The sequence below is a fragment of the Miniopterus natalensis genome, chromosome 19 (assembly GCF_054644295.1).
Source record: "Miniopterus natalensis isolate mMinNat1 chromosome 19, mMinNat1.hap1, whole genome shotgun sequence".
NCBI lineage: Eukaryota > Metazoa > Chordata > Mammalia > Chiroptera > Miniopteridae > Miniopterus > Miniopterus natalensis.
The window spans coordinates 11,431,391-11,447,475 of NC_142099.1; the positions used below are offsets into that span (position 1 = coordinate 11,431,391).

General features: G+C 40.3%; 1 protein-coding gene across 5 annotated transcripts in view; it reads left to right on the forward strand.

Annotated features, from left to right (window-relative positions):
• Positions 1-452: 452 nt before the first annotated feature.
• POGZ (pogo transposable element derived with ZNF domain) overlaps positions 453-16,085 on the forward strand; it is a 34,385-nt gene continuing 18,752 nt past the window's right edge. The window contains exons 1-3 of one of the 5 annotated variants that reach the window (XM_087827837.1): positions 453-615; positions 9,547-9,671; positions 10,648-10,806. In XM_087827837.1, coding sequence (XP_087683963.1) covers positions 9,548-9,671; positions 10,648-10,806 — 283 coding nt within the window. In that variant the 5' untranslated portion in view covers positions 453-615; position 9,547. Of the gene's footprint in view, positions 616-9,546; positions 9,672-10,647; positions 10,807-16,085 lie in introns of those variants that run through there. The other 4 variants (XM_087827839.1, XM_087827838.1, XM_087827842.1 and 1 more) reach the window with 4 other exon arrangements.

Sequence of the window (16,085 nt, forward strand, 5' to 3'; positions counted from 1 at the left end):
AAGTCCAGGCAAGTGAACTGGGGAATATTTTCTTTGGAAATCTCATTTTCCTCACCCTCCCCAAAATTTAGACATGGCTTCTGAAGCTAGTTATTCTTTATTTCATTAAAAAAAATAATAAATGTTTTTATTTATTTATTTATTTGCAAGCCCAGACAAACTTGACTAGAAAAGAAGCCCGGGCAGGGGTTAGGCTGAGCCCATGACGCGCCACCCCCCCAGCCAATGGAAAGGCCACGAAAGGGGGAGGGCGGAAGTGACGAGCCGAATCCCTCCGCGGGGCGAGAGGGTCGGTGGGGGGAGTCGGCGTCTCTCTCCCCCGCGCCAGCTCCTGTACACGGAGCCGCATTCCTTGGCCCTCCCACCCCCCTCCCTCGGGGCCCCCCCCGCCCCCCTCGGGGGAAAAAAAAATCCATCCCAAATCACTCGAACCCGAGGGAGGTTTCCTAGCACCCTCAGGGAGACGAGCTTTCAACGGTTCCCTCTTCTCCGTCTCTCCCCAAGCCCCCGTCCCCTCCCCTGCTCCCACCCCCTTCTCCCGGTGCCGAGTGCAGGTCCCTTTAAGGCGACGGCGCCTTCTTCGGGTCAGACTACCGGCGGCGACGACCACGGGAGGTGAGTGAGCGAGCCGACTCTCTCCCCACCCCCTTCTCCCGGGGGTTCCGTTATCTTTTCGCCCGGCGAGGCGTTCGGAGGCGAGACAATGAGTGGGGGATGGGGCGGGTACGCGAGGGGTGGAGGCGGGGGCCCGATGGCGCGCGCCCCCGCCCCCCGCGAGTGGCGGCGCGGCCCGCGGCGGCGGCTGGCGTGGGGTGCGGCGCGCGAGCGCGTGTGTGTGTGCGCGAGCGACCCGCTGGAGCCGCGCGGCGGGTCGGGCCGGGAGGCCCCTGCCTGCCGGCGCCCCCGCCCCCCGGCGGCCGCCGCGGCGCGCGCGCGTGCGCGCGCACTCGCGCCCCACGGCCCCACGGCCCCGCACACACCCGACGTCCACACGCACGCCCGGCGCGAGGCGTCTCGGAGGAGTGGGAGGGCGCGGGAGCGGGAGCGGGAGCGGGAGCGGGCGGCGACGGCCCGCTGGGGAAGGGGCGGGGGCGCGGGCGGCGGCGAGACGGTGGGGCGCGGCGGGAGGGGCGGGCGTGGGGGCCAGGGGGCGAGGCTGCGCTGGGGAGGCGGGCGGGAGGGGCGGGGGCGAGGTGCCCGAGGTGGGGGAGTGCTCGGCCCGCCCCGCTCCCGCACCCCTGGGAAAGAGTGGGGCGCTCTTTTTTGAGTGCGAGGAGGAAAATGAGTGATGGCTCAGCCTCTCCCTGTGTTATGTAATCCCTGCCTGGTCCAATAGTAGATCCCAAGCCGTAGTGCACTGCAGTTACTTTATCAAGTCCCCTCCCTTGGCCCTAAATATTCTTTGGGATGGCGCCGTGACTTATAAGATGGGTTGGGGTGGAAAATATTTTCTGGTGGCTATATTCTGCCGCCGTGGGCGCCATGTTTATCCCAGGGACTATTTTCTCTGGATTCTCAGCACCTACTCTGAAAATGAGTGATGTTGTAGATCCACCTGCTTTCCCTCCTTTCTGCGAGTTTTCCTGGTTTCTTCTCCCGTTAGACGCGGGATTCCCTCCTACTCACTGGATGTTTCTCTGCTCACTAGTCCTGGACATTCTTATCTCAGAAAGGTAGAGTTGAAAAGAGCCTTGTAGATCATTGAGCCCAATCTCATTTTTGAGATTGAAATTGAGGTAAAGTTGTACTGGGTCAGAACAGCCCTCTTGTTGCCCAGCTCTCTACACTCTTATTTAGACACTTTCCACCGCAGCTCAAACCCCACGTATCAGCTATGTTAGGGATGTGCCTCAAACTAAAGGAATTAACCGATTGAGAAAGGAGCAGGGAAGGCTGCTGCTTCGTGAACGGTATTGAATTTTGAGACCCCCGTTGCTCTTGGGACTGGCGATTGGACTCTAAATTCGATCCACTTGGCACAATCATGCTTAACTTTGGGTGCATAAAGAGTACCTTGGGAGATTGCTAGAAGTTCAGTTTGGTGGGGGGCCCATCCCCAAGTCTGTTTGAGTGGGATGGCGAGGGAGGTGTCATCTCTACATTTTTAACCCTCTGTCCCTCAGTTGAGACTGATGAAGGTAACTTTCACGTTGACAATTTTGTTGGTCTACCATGAAGGTGCTCAAAATAGAATCTCAAAACAATTAAAATTGCAATCTGTGTCTTGGTTTCCTGCTCCTTTCCTATGTTGATGGTGTATTTCAAACTAAATGGACTAACGGAGTGAAGACTTTTGGGGTGAACAGGGTTTTGATAGTGTTTCCACCCCCACCTCAAACTAGTGGTATAATCTAGGAAAGCAGTTGTGAAAGGCGATCCACTGACACCTGGGAATCTCAGACCCTTGAGAGTCAGGAGGTTAAGACTATTTCCAAAATAATGCTAAGATGCATGAGTGCTGACATTTTGCACTCATGCTCCAAAAGCAAGGATGGGTTAAACTACTGGTGGTGTTTTAGCACAAAGCAAAGAAGTTGTGCAAAACTCTGCTTACTTGAGAATGTCCTTGATGAAGCAGTAAAAATGATGAATTTTATTAAATCTCAGCCCTTGAGTACACATGCATGTCTTTTAATCTTTAAGTACCTGTGACCAAATGGGAAGTATGCATAATGTACTTATGCTGCCTAACAAGGTATGATCCATGTCATAAGGTAAAAGTACTTGTGAGATTGAGTTGTGGAACAGCATTGTTTGTTTCATGGAGCAACATCATTCTTAGTTGAAAGAACAACTGACAGACTAGTGTTTTACACTTGAGTGTTTGGTGGTGTTTTCCTGAATGATGTGAGCTTGTTGCTTCAAGGAAAACAGCTGACATCATTTGTTAGCAGTGGTAAAAACTTGAGTGAAATTCGAATTTTTTAAAAGTTTTACAGTTCGCTAATATTTAAAAAATTTCTTATAACATCAGTATTAATCACTGATTTTTTTTTTTATGTTTTTATTGATTTTAGAGAGGAACGGGGCGGGGGGAGGGGGACATCAATGGGAAAGAACCATCAGTGATGATCGGCTGCCTCCTGCATGCCCCCTACTAGGGATCAAGCCCACAATCCAGGCATGTGCCCTGACCAGAATTGAACTGGTGACCTTTTGGTGCTCAACCAACTGAGCCATACCACCAGGGCAATGGCTAATTTTTTTTATATTGTATAATGAAATGTGTCAACCTTTGGAAGATGGGCATAATGTTTCAAAATCACCATGGGTAAAAATTCTTTCAAAATTGAAGATACACCAGTGGATTTTAAGATAACAAAGTACAAAAGTTCATTGATACAGCTTCAGACTCTAAGATACAATTTTTTATTTTTACAAGCTATTTTGTTTTATTTGTTTAAATATGTTTTTATTGATTTCAGAGAGAGGAAAGGAGAAAGATAAAAACATCAATGATGAGAGGGAGTTGTTGATCAACTGCCTCCTGCACACCCCCTACTGGGGATCAAGGCCACAACCCACATGTTCCCTGACCAGGAATCACACTGGCGACTTCTTGGTGCATGGGACTATGCTCAACCAACTGAGCCACACTGGGGTAGAAAAATAGTAATTTTAATAGAAAATGTTATTTATGTTGACATGTAGCTTTTTTTAAAACTCACTGATAAGTGTTTAAATTTTTCTGTTTTAATTTCTAATATTATAAATATCAAAGGATATAATCCGCATAAATAAATGCTCTTCGGGGTCCCGAGAGCAAAAAATATGAGAATCACTGTGTTTGCTCTATGCTTCTGCTCCTGAGATTATCCAAATCTTCCTCCATTTAGGAACATCTGGAGACTTAACAAATGTTAGGGTTAGTAACAGAAAAGGCAGTGATTTGGGGAAAAATTCTAGAGCAAAACTTGGTTTGAATCCTGCCTGGGATATTTGCTCACTGTAACCTTGAGCAAGTTACTTAATCTCTCTAAACCTCGGTTTTGACCTCATCTGTAAAATGTAGTATTTAGGACAAAAAGTTGTGAGAATTCATTGAGATAATGCATGTAAAGTGTATAATAATGCCTGGTTATGTCACAGTAAAATAAAGTATATTTCCAGATATGTTTGAGTCTTTATTTTCCATACATGTCTTTTTGTTGAAGGTGGAGACCTCTGATTTAAATTACAAACCCTAGACCTGGTTGGTGCCTTTGTCATATTAATATGGTAAGACTGATAGATCCTTTGGCATTCTGGTTTGTGATATTAAGCCATACCCACAAAAACATCTTTGCATGTAACTCTGGGGAAGAGAGGAGAAGGGAAATAATTGACTAATGTTTTGCTAGTATTTAGCAATTAAATGCAGTTGAGGGACTAGAAATAGAATTTAGACCACATACAACTTTCAGTGAAGAAAAGCTTTTCTTGGGAGAGGGACTCTTGAATATTAAACCCTTTAAAAATAGGGAACTTATTCCTTACTTTAGTTGTTTTAGTAAACAGCACATAACTAATATTTGAGTGCTTCTTGATAGATTTGTTGTCACAAAAATGGAAAGCATTTTATGTTTGGTAATATTAGACAGATTATTAAAACTAAGAACCCATTGTGAATACTATATGTAACAGATCCTTTGGAGGGACAAAATGGGCTATGCAAAAAATTGGATAAGTAAAAGCTTATTACAGGTTTAACAATAATTCATTTTATAGCCATATTAAGGAGTCAGCCCTGTACATTTTCTGTAGTTTTTGAAGCCCCGGATTGATGTAGCTTGAAAACAAATGCCAGTTGTTTTGAGCATTATTATTTCTCACCCTAGAGCAAGACAGTTGTATTCTTAAAATTTTTGTTTTTTAAAACATTTTTCCTGTTCCAAATGTTCTTCTTATATTGCTTTATGAGCTGGTATGTATTAGCAGTGAATTGAAAATGTTAGATTCTGAATTCTTCATTCTTGGAATTGACTTTACAGCTATGTAAGAAACAGACAAATTAAAGGAATTCAAAGCTTCAAGAGCCAAATCTATACGGGTAGCTTTGGTAGAAAACAGATATTTTCCTAATCTTATTTGAGATGAAGGTAGGTAAACATTTGCTGCCCATTAAATACCTCAGAAGTAGACTAACAGGTATATCTGCAGGATTCTTTTTGCTGCTTTTAAATATGTTGGCATATTTGATGTCTCTTAAGAAAATGCCAGAATATCTATATATTTACAAAACCAGTTGAAAGTCACAGTCATAACATTTCCACTGAATATTTCATGCATTTGATAAGAATACATTCTGCTACATAACTAATACCATTATCCTTTCTAAAAAAATTAAAAATAATTCCCAAATGTCATGTAGTATCTACAGACATACCTGTTGCGGGTTTGGTTCTAGACTATCACAATAAAGCAAGTCACAGAAATTTTTTGGCTTCCTGGTGCATATAAAAGTTTTGTTTACAGTATACTTTCGTTTAAAGCATACAGTAACATTATGTCTAAAAACACAATGTGCGGACCTTAATTAAAAATTCTTTATTGCTGAAAAATACCATATCTGAGACTGTTAGAAAAATGGTGCCAATACACTTTTTCAACCCAGGGTTGCCATAAGCCTTCTACTTACAAAAAATGCAGTATCTATGAAGCACAGTAAAATGAGATATGCCTGAGCTCTATATTCAAAGGTTCCAGTGTCCCAAAATGTTATTTATAGCTTTTTTTATGAACCAATATCCAATAAAGGTTCACATGTTGCATTTTGTTACGTCTCTCTAGTTTCTTTTAATCACTTGGTCTCCCTGTGTGTGTGGCATTGACATTTTAAAGGAGATTATGTTTTGCCCTGGCCAGTTTGGCTCAGTGGTTGGAGCGTCGGCCTGTGGACTGAAGAGTCCCGGGTTCAATTCCTGCCAAGGGCATGTACCTTGGTTGCAGGCTTGATCCCCAGCCCTGGTCAGGGCACGTGTGGGAGGCAGCCAATCGATGTGTCTCTCATATCGATGTTTTTCTCTCCCTCCCTCCCTCCCTCCTCCTTTCACCCTCTCAGAAAAGCAATGGAAAAAATATCCTCGGGTGAGGATTAAAATAAAATAATATAAATAAATAAAAATAGACCATGTCTTATATGTAATATTTCATATTCTGCACTTGTCTGATTATTTCCTTATAGAAAGTCTCACCTTCTGGATTTACCTCATTATTTTTTTGTGGTGCTACTTGTTCCTCTATTGCTGTATTTCCCATAAACAGGAAGTTACGCTTAAACGCTTGCTTTGTTTTAGGGTAAACATTGTCAATGGCTTTTCTTGTTTTTTTACAAAACAAGTCATAGACCAGACAGCTGATGACTGGTAGACTTTGGATTGTTGGCCAACATTTTTCTATTTAAACTTATTACTGATACAACCTTTGGCTTCTGAGATATAGAACTACTTCTGTAACTTTAAGTTCAAGCATAGCAGTAAGACTTTGAGAAAGAACACAGAAATAGGACTGCATCATGATTGTGATTCACTGCCCTCTGAGAAAATAACTCAGAAGTTGAAGAGGCAAGAAGAGTTGGTATATTTAACAAAAGCAGCCCAGAGAGGAATGTAAAGGGCTCACAACCAGAAATTTTGGAAATGGCACTTAGATTAGAGGTCTTTGGGAAATTATTTTCACAAAAATTATTCACCAGTCAATGCTGATAAATACTGGTAGTAAAAATACTGCTAGTAACCAGTAATTTTGGAGAGTTAAAGTAACATCATGATGCTTCAATTTTATGAGGAGAAATTACGAATTTGGGCCAGAAGTACATAAAAATGGCACAGTTGTCAGATGAGTATGAAGATAAGGTAGATAATTATAGGGTGAAAAAAGCTACGCGTCTGAGTTTCATAAAAGTGCTTTTGCTGTATAAGATGTCTCCATTTGAACCTATTTTGAGGAACCTATTCTGATCATCTTTTCGGTTGCAGAGCGGATAGGTATTTTAACATGAAATGATAATCCTTTATGCATAGAATGTGGGATGGGTTTTTTTTGGTCTATTTTAATTTCCCCTTTTTCAGAACATGGATTCAATCTGATTAGGGTTTCTCAATCTTGGCACTACTGACATTTTGGGCCAGATGAGTCCCCAGCTGGCCTGTGTATTGTAGAATGTTGAATAGCACCCCTGGCCACTACCTAATAGATAGATACCAGTAGCACCCTCACCACCTCCATGCCTAATTGTGATTACCAAAAGTGTCTCCAGACATTGCCAAATGTCTTCTGGGGACAAATTATCCCTGTTTCGGTATCACTAAGTTGGATAAAATCCGTCAGCATGCGTGAAGACTCTTTTATGATGTCCTTTATGCAACTAGGTTTCCTGTTATAAAACCTGTGTACAGCCGTTGAACCCAAGTTCCTTTGGCAGATGTGCTGCACAGCTTAGGTTGTGCCTGGTATCTGTTGGAGAATACAGGACTATTATGAAAGTTTTTAGCTCCATTGGAAATTTTATTGAGGGTAGAAGTGAGCTCTTCACTTGTAGGTCAAGTCTAGGCCTTTTGCATTATCAATTCCCTACCTCTAACTCCTAATTTGCTTGGAAAAGAACTTTACTGTGGCCCGGCTGGGCATGGCTCAGCAGTTGAATATCAGCCTAGGACTAGTTTGATTCCTGGTCAGGGCACATGCCCAGCTTGTGGGCTCGAAGCCCAGCTTGTGGGCTAGATCCCCCCAGTTGGGGGCATGCAGGAGGAGGCAGCTGATCAATAACTCCTTCATCATTGATGTTTCTATCTCTCTCTCCCTCTTCCTTCCTCTCTCTGAAATCAATAAAGATATATTTTTAAAAAAATAAAAAAGAACTTTATCTTTTTTGTTAACCTCTGATTGTCCTTAAAAAATTTAAACTATATGTAAATTCTGCCAATCATGAAAGTGATCAAAGGCATCTTGTTAACTGGAAGGGAAAGGGAATGCATACAGTTGCGGCCATATGGGAGGCAACTGTTGAATGTTTCTCACTAACATTGATGTTTCTTTCTCCTGTCTCCCTCTCTATCTAAATTCAATAAAATAAAAAAAATCCTCAGGTGAGGATTAAAAAAAAAGAAATGAAGGAATGATAGATTTAGAATGGTGAGACCAGAGCATTGATCATGCCTCCAGATACCACCCTTAAGAGTAGACGGGTGAGGGGCATGGGAGGTGGTTCAACCTGTATCTAATCATGTCTGTAGATTCAACTGCTGATTTCAGGATATGCAGCAGACAGAGGCATATGTTAAATGCCATGTGTATGTGATCAACTATATCCAGACTGTAGAAACTACAGGAGGTGACCTGGTTTTTCAAATTGCAAATTGCAAAGGGGAAAAAAGATGAAGGAATGTGTATAAATTAATAGACTTAACAAACTTATCAGATAATCATAATATGTGGACCTTATTTGAATCCTAATTCAAATAAACTTTTAAAAGTTGGTATTTGAGAGAATTTAACATTTGAATGCTGACTAGATACTTGATAATAAGGGACTATCTGTTTTTGTGTGTGTTTTTTTAAAATATGTTTTTATTGATTTTAGAGAGGAAGGGAGAGGGATAGATAGGTAGAAACATCAATGAGAGAAACATGGAACCCGAAACCCCGGCATGTACCCTGACCAGGAATCGAATTGGTGACCTCTTGGTTCATGGGTCGATGCTCAACAACTGAGCCACACTGGCCAGGCTGTAGGCTTTGTTTTTTGTGTTTTTTTAAAAAATATCTTTATTGATCCCAGAGGAAGGGAGAGAGAGAGATAGAGTCATTGATCGCCTGCCTCCTGCACGCCTCCGACTGGAGATCGAGCCCTCAACCCGGGCACGTGCCCTGACCGGGAATCGAAACCCGATTGCTAGGTCGATGCTCAACCGCTGAGCCACGCCCGGCCTGGCTGTAGGCTTTGTTTTTAAAAGAAGCATGTAGCTTGATCTCATTCATATGTGGAATATAATGAACAAAATAAACTGATGAACAACATAGAAGAAACATAGAAGTATGGAACAGACTTACGAATCTCAGAGGGAAGACGGGGATGGGGGAGAGGGTGGGGAGAGATCAATCAAAAACTTATACGCATAAATGCATAACCAGGGGCACAGACAATAGTATGGGGAAGGCCTAGGTGTGGGGTGGATGCCGGCTGGAGGGGATCAATGGGGGGTGGGGGAAGGTATCTGTAATACTTTCAACAATGAAGATAAATTTTTAAAAAAAGCATGTAGCCGACTCCAAAACCATTACTGAGTACTAGACAGTAGTAGGGCTGGAACTAGAGTGTGACAAATGAGGTTCTCATCTTGGGTGCAAAATTTAAGAGTTTGCAAAAAGGCTCAGTAATAAAGAAAATAGTATTGTAATGTATCATAATTTTCGACCCTTGGAAATGGGCAGGTTAGGGGACATGGTAGGAGGGTAGCACAAGGGGATAGGTTACCAATGGATTCACTAATCAGATTCTATATTTTGTATAAAACATTTTTTTCCATTTTGAGGTCAACATCTTACTTAATTTTTTTTTCCTTGTAGCATGGCAGACACCGACCTGTTTATGGAATGTGAGGAGGAGGAGCTGGAACCATGGCAGAAAATCAGTGATGTCATTGAGGATTCTGTAGTTGAAGATTATAATTCAGTGGATAAAACTACTACAGGTAACAAAAATTCTTTTGACTTACTGTTTAAGTTGACTCAATTGAAGGGCATTTTTGTTAAGAAAGTGTGAGGTGGAGAAGGACTTTAAGAATCCAGGGCTGCCTCGTGGCACTGGTGCTGCCTTTGTTTCCCAATGTCTAGTTTGTATGTGCCTCAGTTTCCTCATACATAAAGCTGGACACACCACATTTAATTCGTTAAAAACATTGAGAGTTCTATTAACCAATGTTTACCAAACATCTGGCAATCCTCTTACCAAATGATGTGTGAACAAGAATGCAAAGTGGTAATGTGATGTATGTCAGGGCCCATTTACGCGCGGTCAAAAAACAGGTTCCCATAGTACTGGCTTTTTCTTTTTTATTTTACTTGAACTTAGTTTCATTTGTGAGCTGAGTAGGATTTGCTTCATATCTGCCTTCAAGGACAGACTTAGGCTTATTAGCTTCTCTTTCAAAAAGGTGATGTTGCAGGGTCAAGTTTTAGTTCTGAATTCAGAAAGTGGGTGGTAGTCCTCCCTTCCCTGCCAAATCGTACCGGTTGCTCTCTTTATTTTTATGTTCCTTGCTTTGGGACCTGAAGATAGTGTTGATTTGTGTTGAAACAGGGCACAGTTTAGGGTCTTGTGGACGGCTTAGTATGCATTGTTATGAATACCGGTTGTGGTGGTGATAAACCTTTGAGTCCTAGAGGTTTGCTTGAGCTGTGTAAGCAACACATTAAAATCCTGGTTCAGTGAGCTTGTGATTTAACTTCATTAATCAGGAAATGTGACAGAGAAGGTGGCATTGTGCCTAATTGGTAGAGTGAGCAACAAATACAAGGAGAAATAGATCAACAGTTGGATTTACAAATAATGCAGGAAACTTTTTGGCTATAGAGACCTACAATAAGATGAAAAGGGAAGATTAGAACAGTATCCTTTAGTGTCAACTGTCCCCGCCTCCAAGTGACTGTGCCTCCCCTTCCCCACAGTTTCTGTGAGCCAGCAGCCAGTCTCGGCTCCAGTGCCCATCGCTGCCCATGCTTCCGTTGCTGGGCACCTCTCTACATCCACCACCGTTAGTAGCAGCGGGGCACAGAACAGCGACAGTACAAAGAAGACTCTTGTCACACTAATTGCCAACAACAATGGTAAGTGGGATTATTGGGAAATTCTTCCTGGGTTAGAGGGGTGAAGAGTAAAAATGGTCTTAGGAACAGCTGTACCTGTTTAAAGTTTAGGTACTGATGTGGTTCTGTTAGTTGGAGAGTGGATTTAGTAATGGTTTTCTGATAGGGAAGTGATGCAGTAGGTGGTGCTGTTCCTTCTGAGTTAGTGCTGAATTGATGATGGTGTAGCTGATTTTTGCTGCTGATAATTTCTAGGAGAGAAACTGTAAACCTCAAATTTGTAACTATTAAAAAGAGATCTGGGTTGAGGTTTTTGTTGTTTTTGAGTGTTTTTATTTATTTTTTATAATTTTATTTTGTTGTTGCTCTTTTTTTAATGAGAAGGGCCCCACTAGTTTGTTAAGAATCCTCCCAGGGCAGATTTATTTTGTATTTTCTCTGGCAGATTCATTTGGTTATTGGTTACTAGGTATGGAAAATAGGATAAGGTTGTTGTCTACCTGAAGGAAATGGTAAAGAGTAGTGATTTTAGTGTATTTATTGACTAGAGAGACTATATAGTATTGGTTTTTATTTCATTTCCGATGACTGTTTTTACGTTCTGAAGATGGGTTATTGGCAAGTTATGGCTCAAGATGCAAAACTAGAATGAGCACCTTCACAGAATCATTGCATTGCTGCAAAGGACTTTATTTTTAATTATTTTATTTCTTTAAAAATAAAATAGCTTTACGCCCAGGCGGGCGTGGCTCAGTGGTTGAGTGTCAACCCAGTATCCAGGCGGTCGGGGTTCAATTCCCGGTCAGGGCACATGCCCAGGTTGTGGGCTTGATCCCCAGTCGGAGGTATGCAGGACGCAACCGATCAATGACCCTCTCATCATTGATGTTTCTCTCTCTCTCCCTCCCCTTTCTTCTCTCTGAAATCAATAAAGATATATTTAAAAAAATAATAAATAAAATAACTTTATTCACACAAGAATATGTGCACTGTAGAAAAAGTAGGCAGAAAAAAATAGAAGAAAACATTTTTTAAACTATAATCCCACTTTCTAGATATTACTTTTTTACAAAAATGGATCATACAGACTCTATACTACTCTTTACCTGCTTTTTTTCTTCAATATGTGGGAAATGTCTTCTTATTTTACTAAATATTTTATCTGTAACATTTTTTATGACTATTTCTCTTTGCTTGGTTAATTGTTAATTAACAATAGGTTGTAGGAGGGTATGTTGCTCTTTTAAAAAGCTATTGTGAACATCTCTATCTTTCTGTCTTTTCTCACACCCTTAGTTAATTCTGATACTACAGAACTAAATATCAAGTTGTTGGATCAAAAGTCATCACAATTTTAACAGTGTTGGTCAATACTCTTTCCTGGATTGGCGATCTAAAAATGTTGCATTGCCCTAGCTGGTTTAGCTCAGTGGTTAGAGTGTTGGCCTGTGAACTGAAGGGTCCCGGGTTCGATGCTGGCCAAGGGCACGTACCTCAGTGTAGGCTCGATCCCCGCAGGGCACGTGCCAGAGGTAACCAGTCGATGTGCCTCTCTCACATTGATGTTTCTCTCTCTCTCTCTCCCACTCTGTCTGAAAAGCAATGGAAAAAATATCCTCAGGTGAGGATTTAAGTAAGTAAGTAAGTAAATAAATAAATAAATAAATGTTGTATCCATTTATATTTCCATTAGAACTGCATATGGTGTTCTTACTTTTGGATATAACCGTTTATTTCCCTATTGTTGGATGTTTATTACAGTTCCAATTTTTTGTGATTACACATTACTACAGTGCACATTCTCAGGCAATAATATGGGGAAAGAGCTACTGGTGGGCACTTAATCACTCACTATATAAGCATATCTGCAATATAAAGCAAGATTGCTAAGTCAGGCATTTCAAATTTGATAGACAGTATCAGATTGCCCTAATTGGTTGCTCTAAAAAAGTGCCTCCCAGTAGCTCTTTCCCCATATTATTGCCAACTTTAATTGTTATCAAACTGAAATCTTTATAAGTTCCATAGGTGTGTTTTCAGTCTTTGGGTACTGAAAATATATTTTTGTTGTGTGGAAAATCCATAGAATTTTTTTCAACTTGCAGATAGGGACCCTCGTATATATAAAGATGAGGCCACCACTATCTAGAGAATTTTTTAGTTTTTACAGATGTGGAAACTGAGGCCTATAGAGGCTAAATAAATTGCTTAAGGTCAAATAGTTGGTAAGTGACTAAGCTAGATTTGAATGATCTAGACTTCAAAGCTTGTGGCCTTTCCACTGTATTTTCCCGCTTTTTTTGTTTTTTTTTTAAATAATCTGTCAGAGTTCTGTTAGCAATCAGTTTAGCTAAACTTTTCTTTCATCCAAGGCCCACGGTAAGCATCTCATGACCTAGTCTCCTTAACTCCTTGAATGGACTCCATTCCTGAGCCAACCTAGGGCCTGTGTGCAAAATTTTAAATATACAGTGTATATAAGTTGATTTTATTTATTTCAGAAACCTCTAGTATTTAAAATAAAATGTTAATCCAAGTTCATGGTTTAAAAAGGGGGGTATAGATTGGTAACCACAGTTATATATGTCTGTATTCTTCCAAAAATTGTTTATGCATAGATAAACACACATTAACCTTTAAAAGACGGCATTTAAAAGACAGCATCGTACAAACTCCATATATTTTCCAGGATCAACTGTACAAATAATGGTTTCTTTCCTTTTGCCTGTAAAAAAGAACGTATATGCTTAGGTTTCTGAGTATTTAATAGGTCCAGTTTGTCTAGCTTTCTTTTTGTGTGTGTGTGTGTGTGTATATACATAAAATTCTGTAACTTTTTTTTATCAGATACTCTTGGAATGCTAGCGTAAGTGTAGGGATTAAACATCACAATAGAGTAGATAAAAACTATTCCTTCTTAACAACCCAGTTCCCCTGCTAGCCTTCATTTTAATTATATTGGTATATTGTCTACTTATTACATTGTTAACAAAGCAAGGGAGAATAACTTTTAAGCAATTTAATATTGTTTCACTTGGTTACCAGGCTCTTTAGAAAGCTAAAAAATTGTTTATTTGTTTTTCTACTCCCCATCCTCCTTTTAAACCAGTTTTAAAACCATTCTGGCTCCTAGTTACCAATAGCAACCTTCTCCAGTAATTGTATTTTGAAAGACTGTCCCTTTGGGGGGGGGGGGGCATTGATTGAACTTTTATAATTTGCCTGTTTCTCTTATTTTCCTTGCCCTCCCTTCATTAAAAAAAACCAAACAAATATTTACTTGACTCTTGATTTTAAGAAACATTTATATATATGTGGGAGGGAAGCCAGGGATTGGGAAAGAATAGGAGCCCATTGATAGTATTTTTTTTTAAAAATATATCTTTATTGATTTCAGAGAGATGCAGAGAGAGAGAGAGAGAAAGAGAGAGAGAAACATCAATGAGGAGAGCCTTCATTGATCGGCTGCCTCCTGCATGCCCCCCAACTGGAGATGGAGCCCGCAACCCAGGCATGTGCCCTGACTGGGAATTGAACCTCGATCTCCTGGATCCTAGGCCGATGCTCAACTGCTGAGCCACGCCTGGCTGGGCCCATTGATAGTATTTATAATGCTCTAGTCCTAAACTGGGTGGTGGTTGTTTTATCATTATACTTTATAACTTAGATTTACATAATATTGTATATAGATCAAATGTTAAAATATAATTTAAATAAAGATTATTTTAAAAGAATGAATGGGACAAGGGCAGGAGGAATGGAGACAATTTTGTCCTATACTCCAAAATACCTGTTGCTCATAGAGTGTGAAGTTGGTTGATGCTCAACTGAGCCACTCCTCCATGCAGTATTACTTTTTTATAGCCAAAAAGTGGAAATAACTTAACCTGTTGAATGGATAAACAAATGTGGTATATCCATACAGTGGATTATTATTAGGCCATGTAAAGGAATGAAATACTGATATATGCTACAGTATGAATGAACCTTGAAAACATAATGCTAAGTGAAAGAGATCAGACACAAAGGCCCCATATTGTGTGACTTCATTTGTATGAATGTTGAGATTAGGCAAATTAGGCAAATCCATGGAGACTGAGTAGATTAGTGGCAGTCAAGGCTGGGGAGAGGAGAATGGATAATAACTACTGATGGGTGAAGGTTTCTTTTTGGGGTGATGAAATGTTATAGAATTAAATAGTGATGGTTGTTGCACAAACTTTATGAATATACTAAAGACCTCTGAATTGTACACTTTAAATGGGTGATATGTAAGGTATGTAGATTATTTCAATAAAGCTGTTGTTTTGTATGTTTTGGGGTGTGTTTTTTTAAGTCTCAGGAATAAAATTTTGGCACATTTTTACTATTCTTTTTGCTGCTCTTCAGAATCTACCACTGAGCGTTTGGAAATTATTCCTGCAGCTCTGACCATATGTTTGCATTGAAAAGAAATATGAATCGAAATAAACCACTGCTTAATTTTGAGCTGTGAAAGATGTGAATTTAATGTTATAAATTTCTTTCTGCGTAACTGATTTTCAACTGCTTTTTAGCTTATTTCAACTCCATTTTAGCCCTTTTATCTGGGTTTTAAAGCAGTGTAGTAAGTAAACATATAAGAATGAAGGGAAAAAATCAAGACCTTCAGCTTTGTAAAACAAACAGAACATTACTGTGAGAGAAGCTGCCATGAATTTCATTCCCTTATTTAATCAATTTATGGCTGTAGTACCTAGTTTATTTATTGAGAGCAAACTTAGAGGCAGGAGATTGGTTGGATAATTCTTATAAAGGCTTTTTTAAAGCCTCAGGATTCTGATTGTCTCTTTCATCCTCTAGCAATTAAACTTTGTACGACCTTTGAATTGTCAGAATTTCTTTGAAAAAAGAATAAGAATGCAGAAAGCATTTCAAAATTTATTAGAGTTAGAATTATTAGATTTCATTGGAATTATTTGAATTCATTCAAATAAATACTTCATGAGAAATTAGAGAGAGAGAGGGAGGAGGGAGGAGACAGAGAAAGAGAAACATCGATTTGTTATTCCACTTATTTATGCATTCATTGGTTGCTTCTTGTATGTGCCCTGACCAGGGATCGAACTGGCAACCTTGATGTATCGAGAGGATGCTCTAACCAACTGAGAGCTATTCTGTTAGGGCAACATTCTTTATAATAGAGTTTGTGCAGATTTTATAGGAACCATGCCTGTCTTTCAAGACTTGCAAATACTGGTTGATTTCACATAAATACAAAACATTTCCATCATTTCCTTCCTGTATTTAGTTGGAATGTT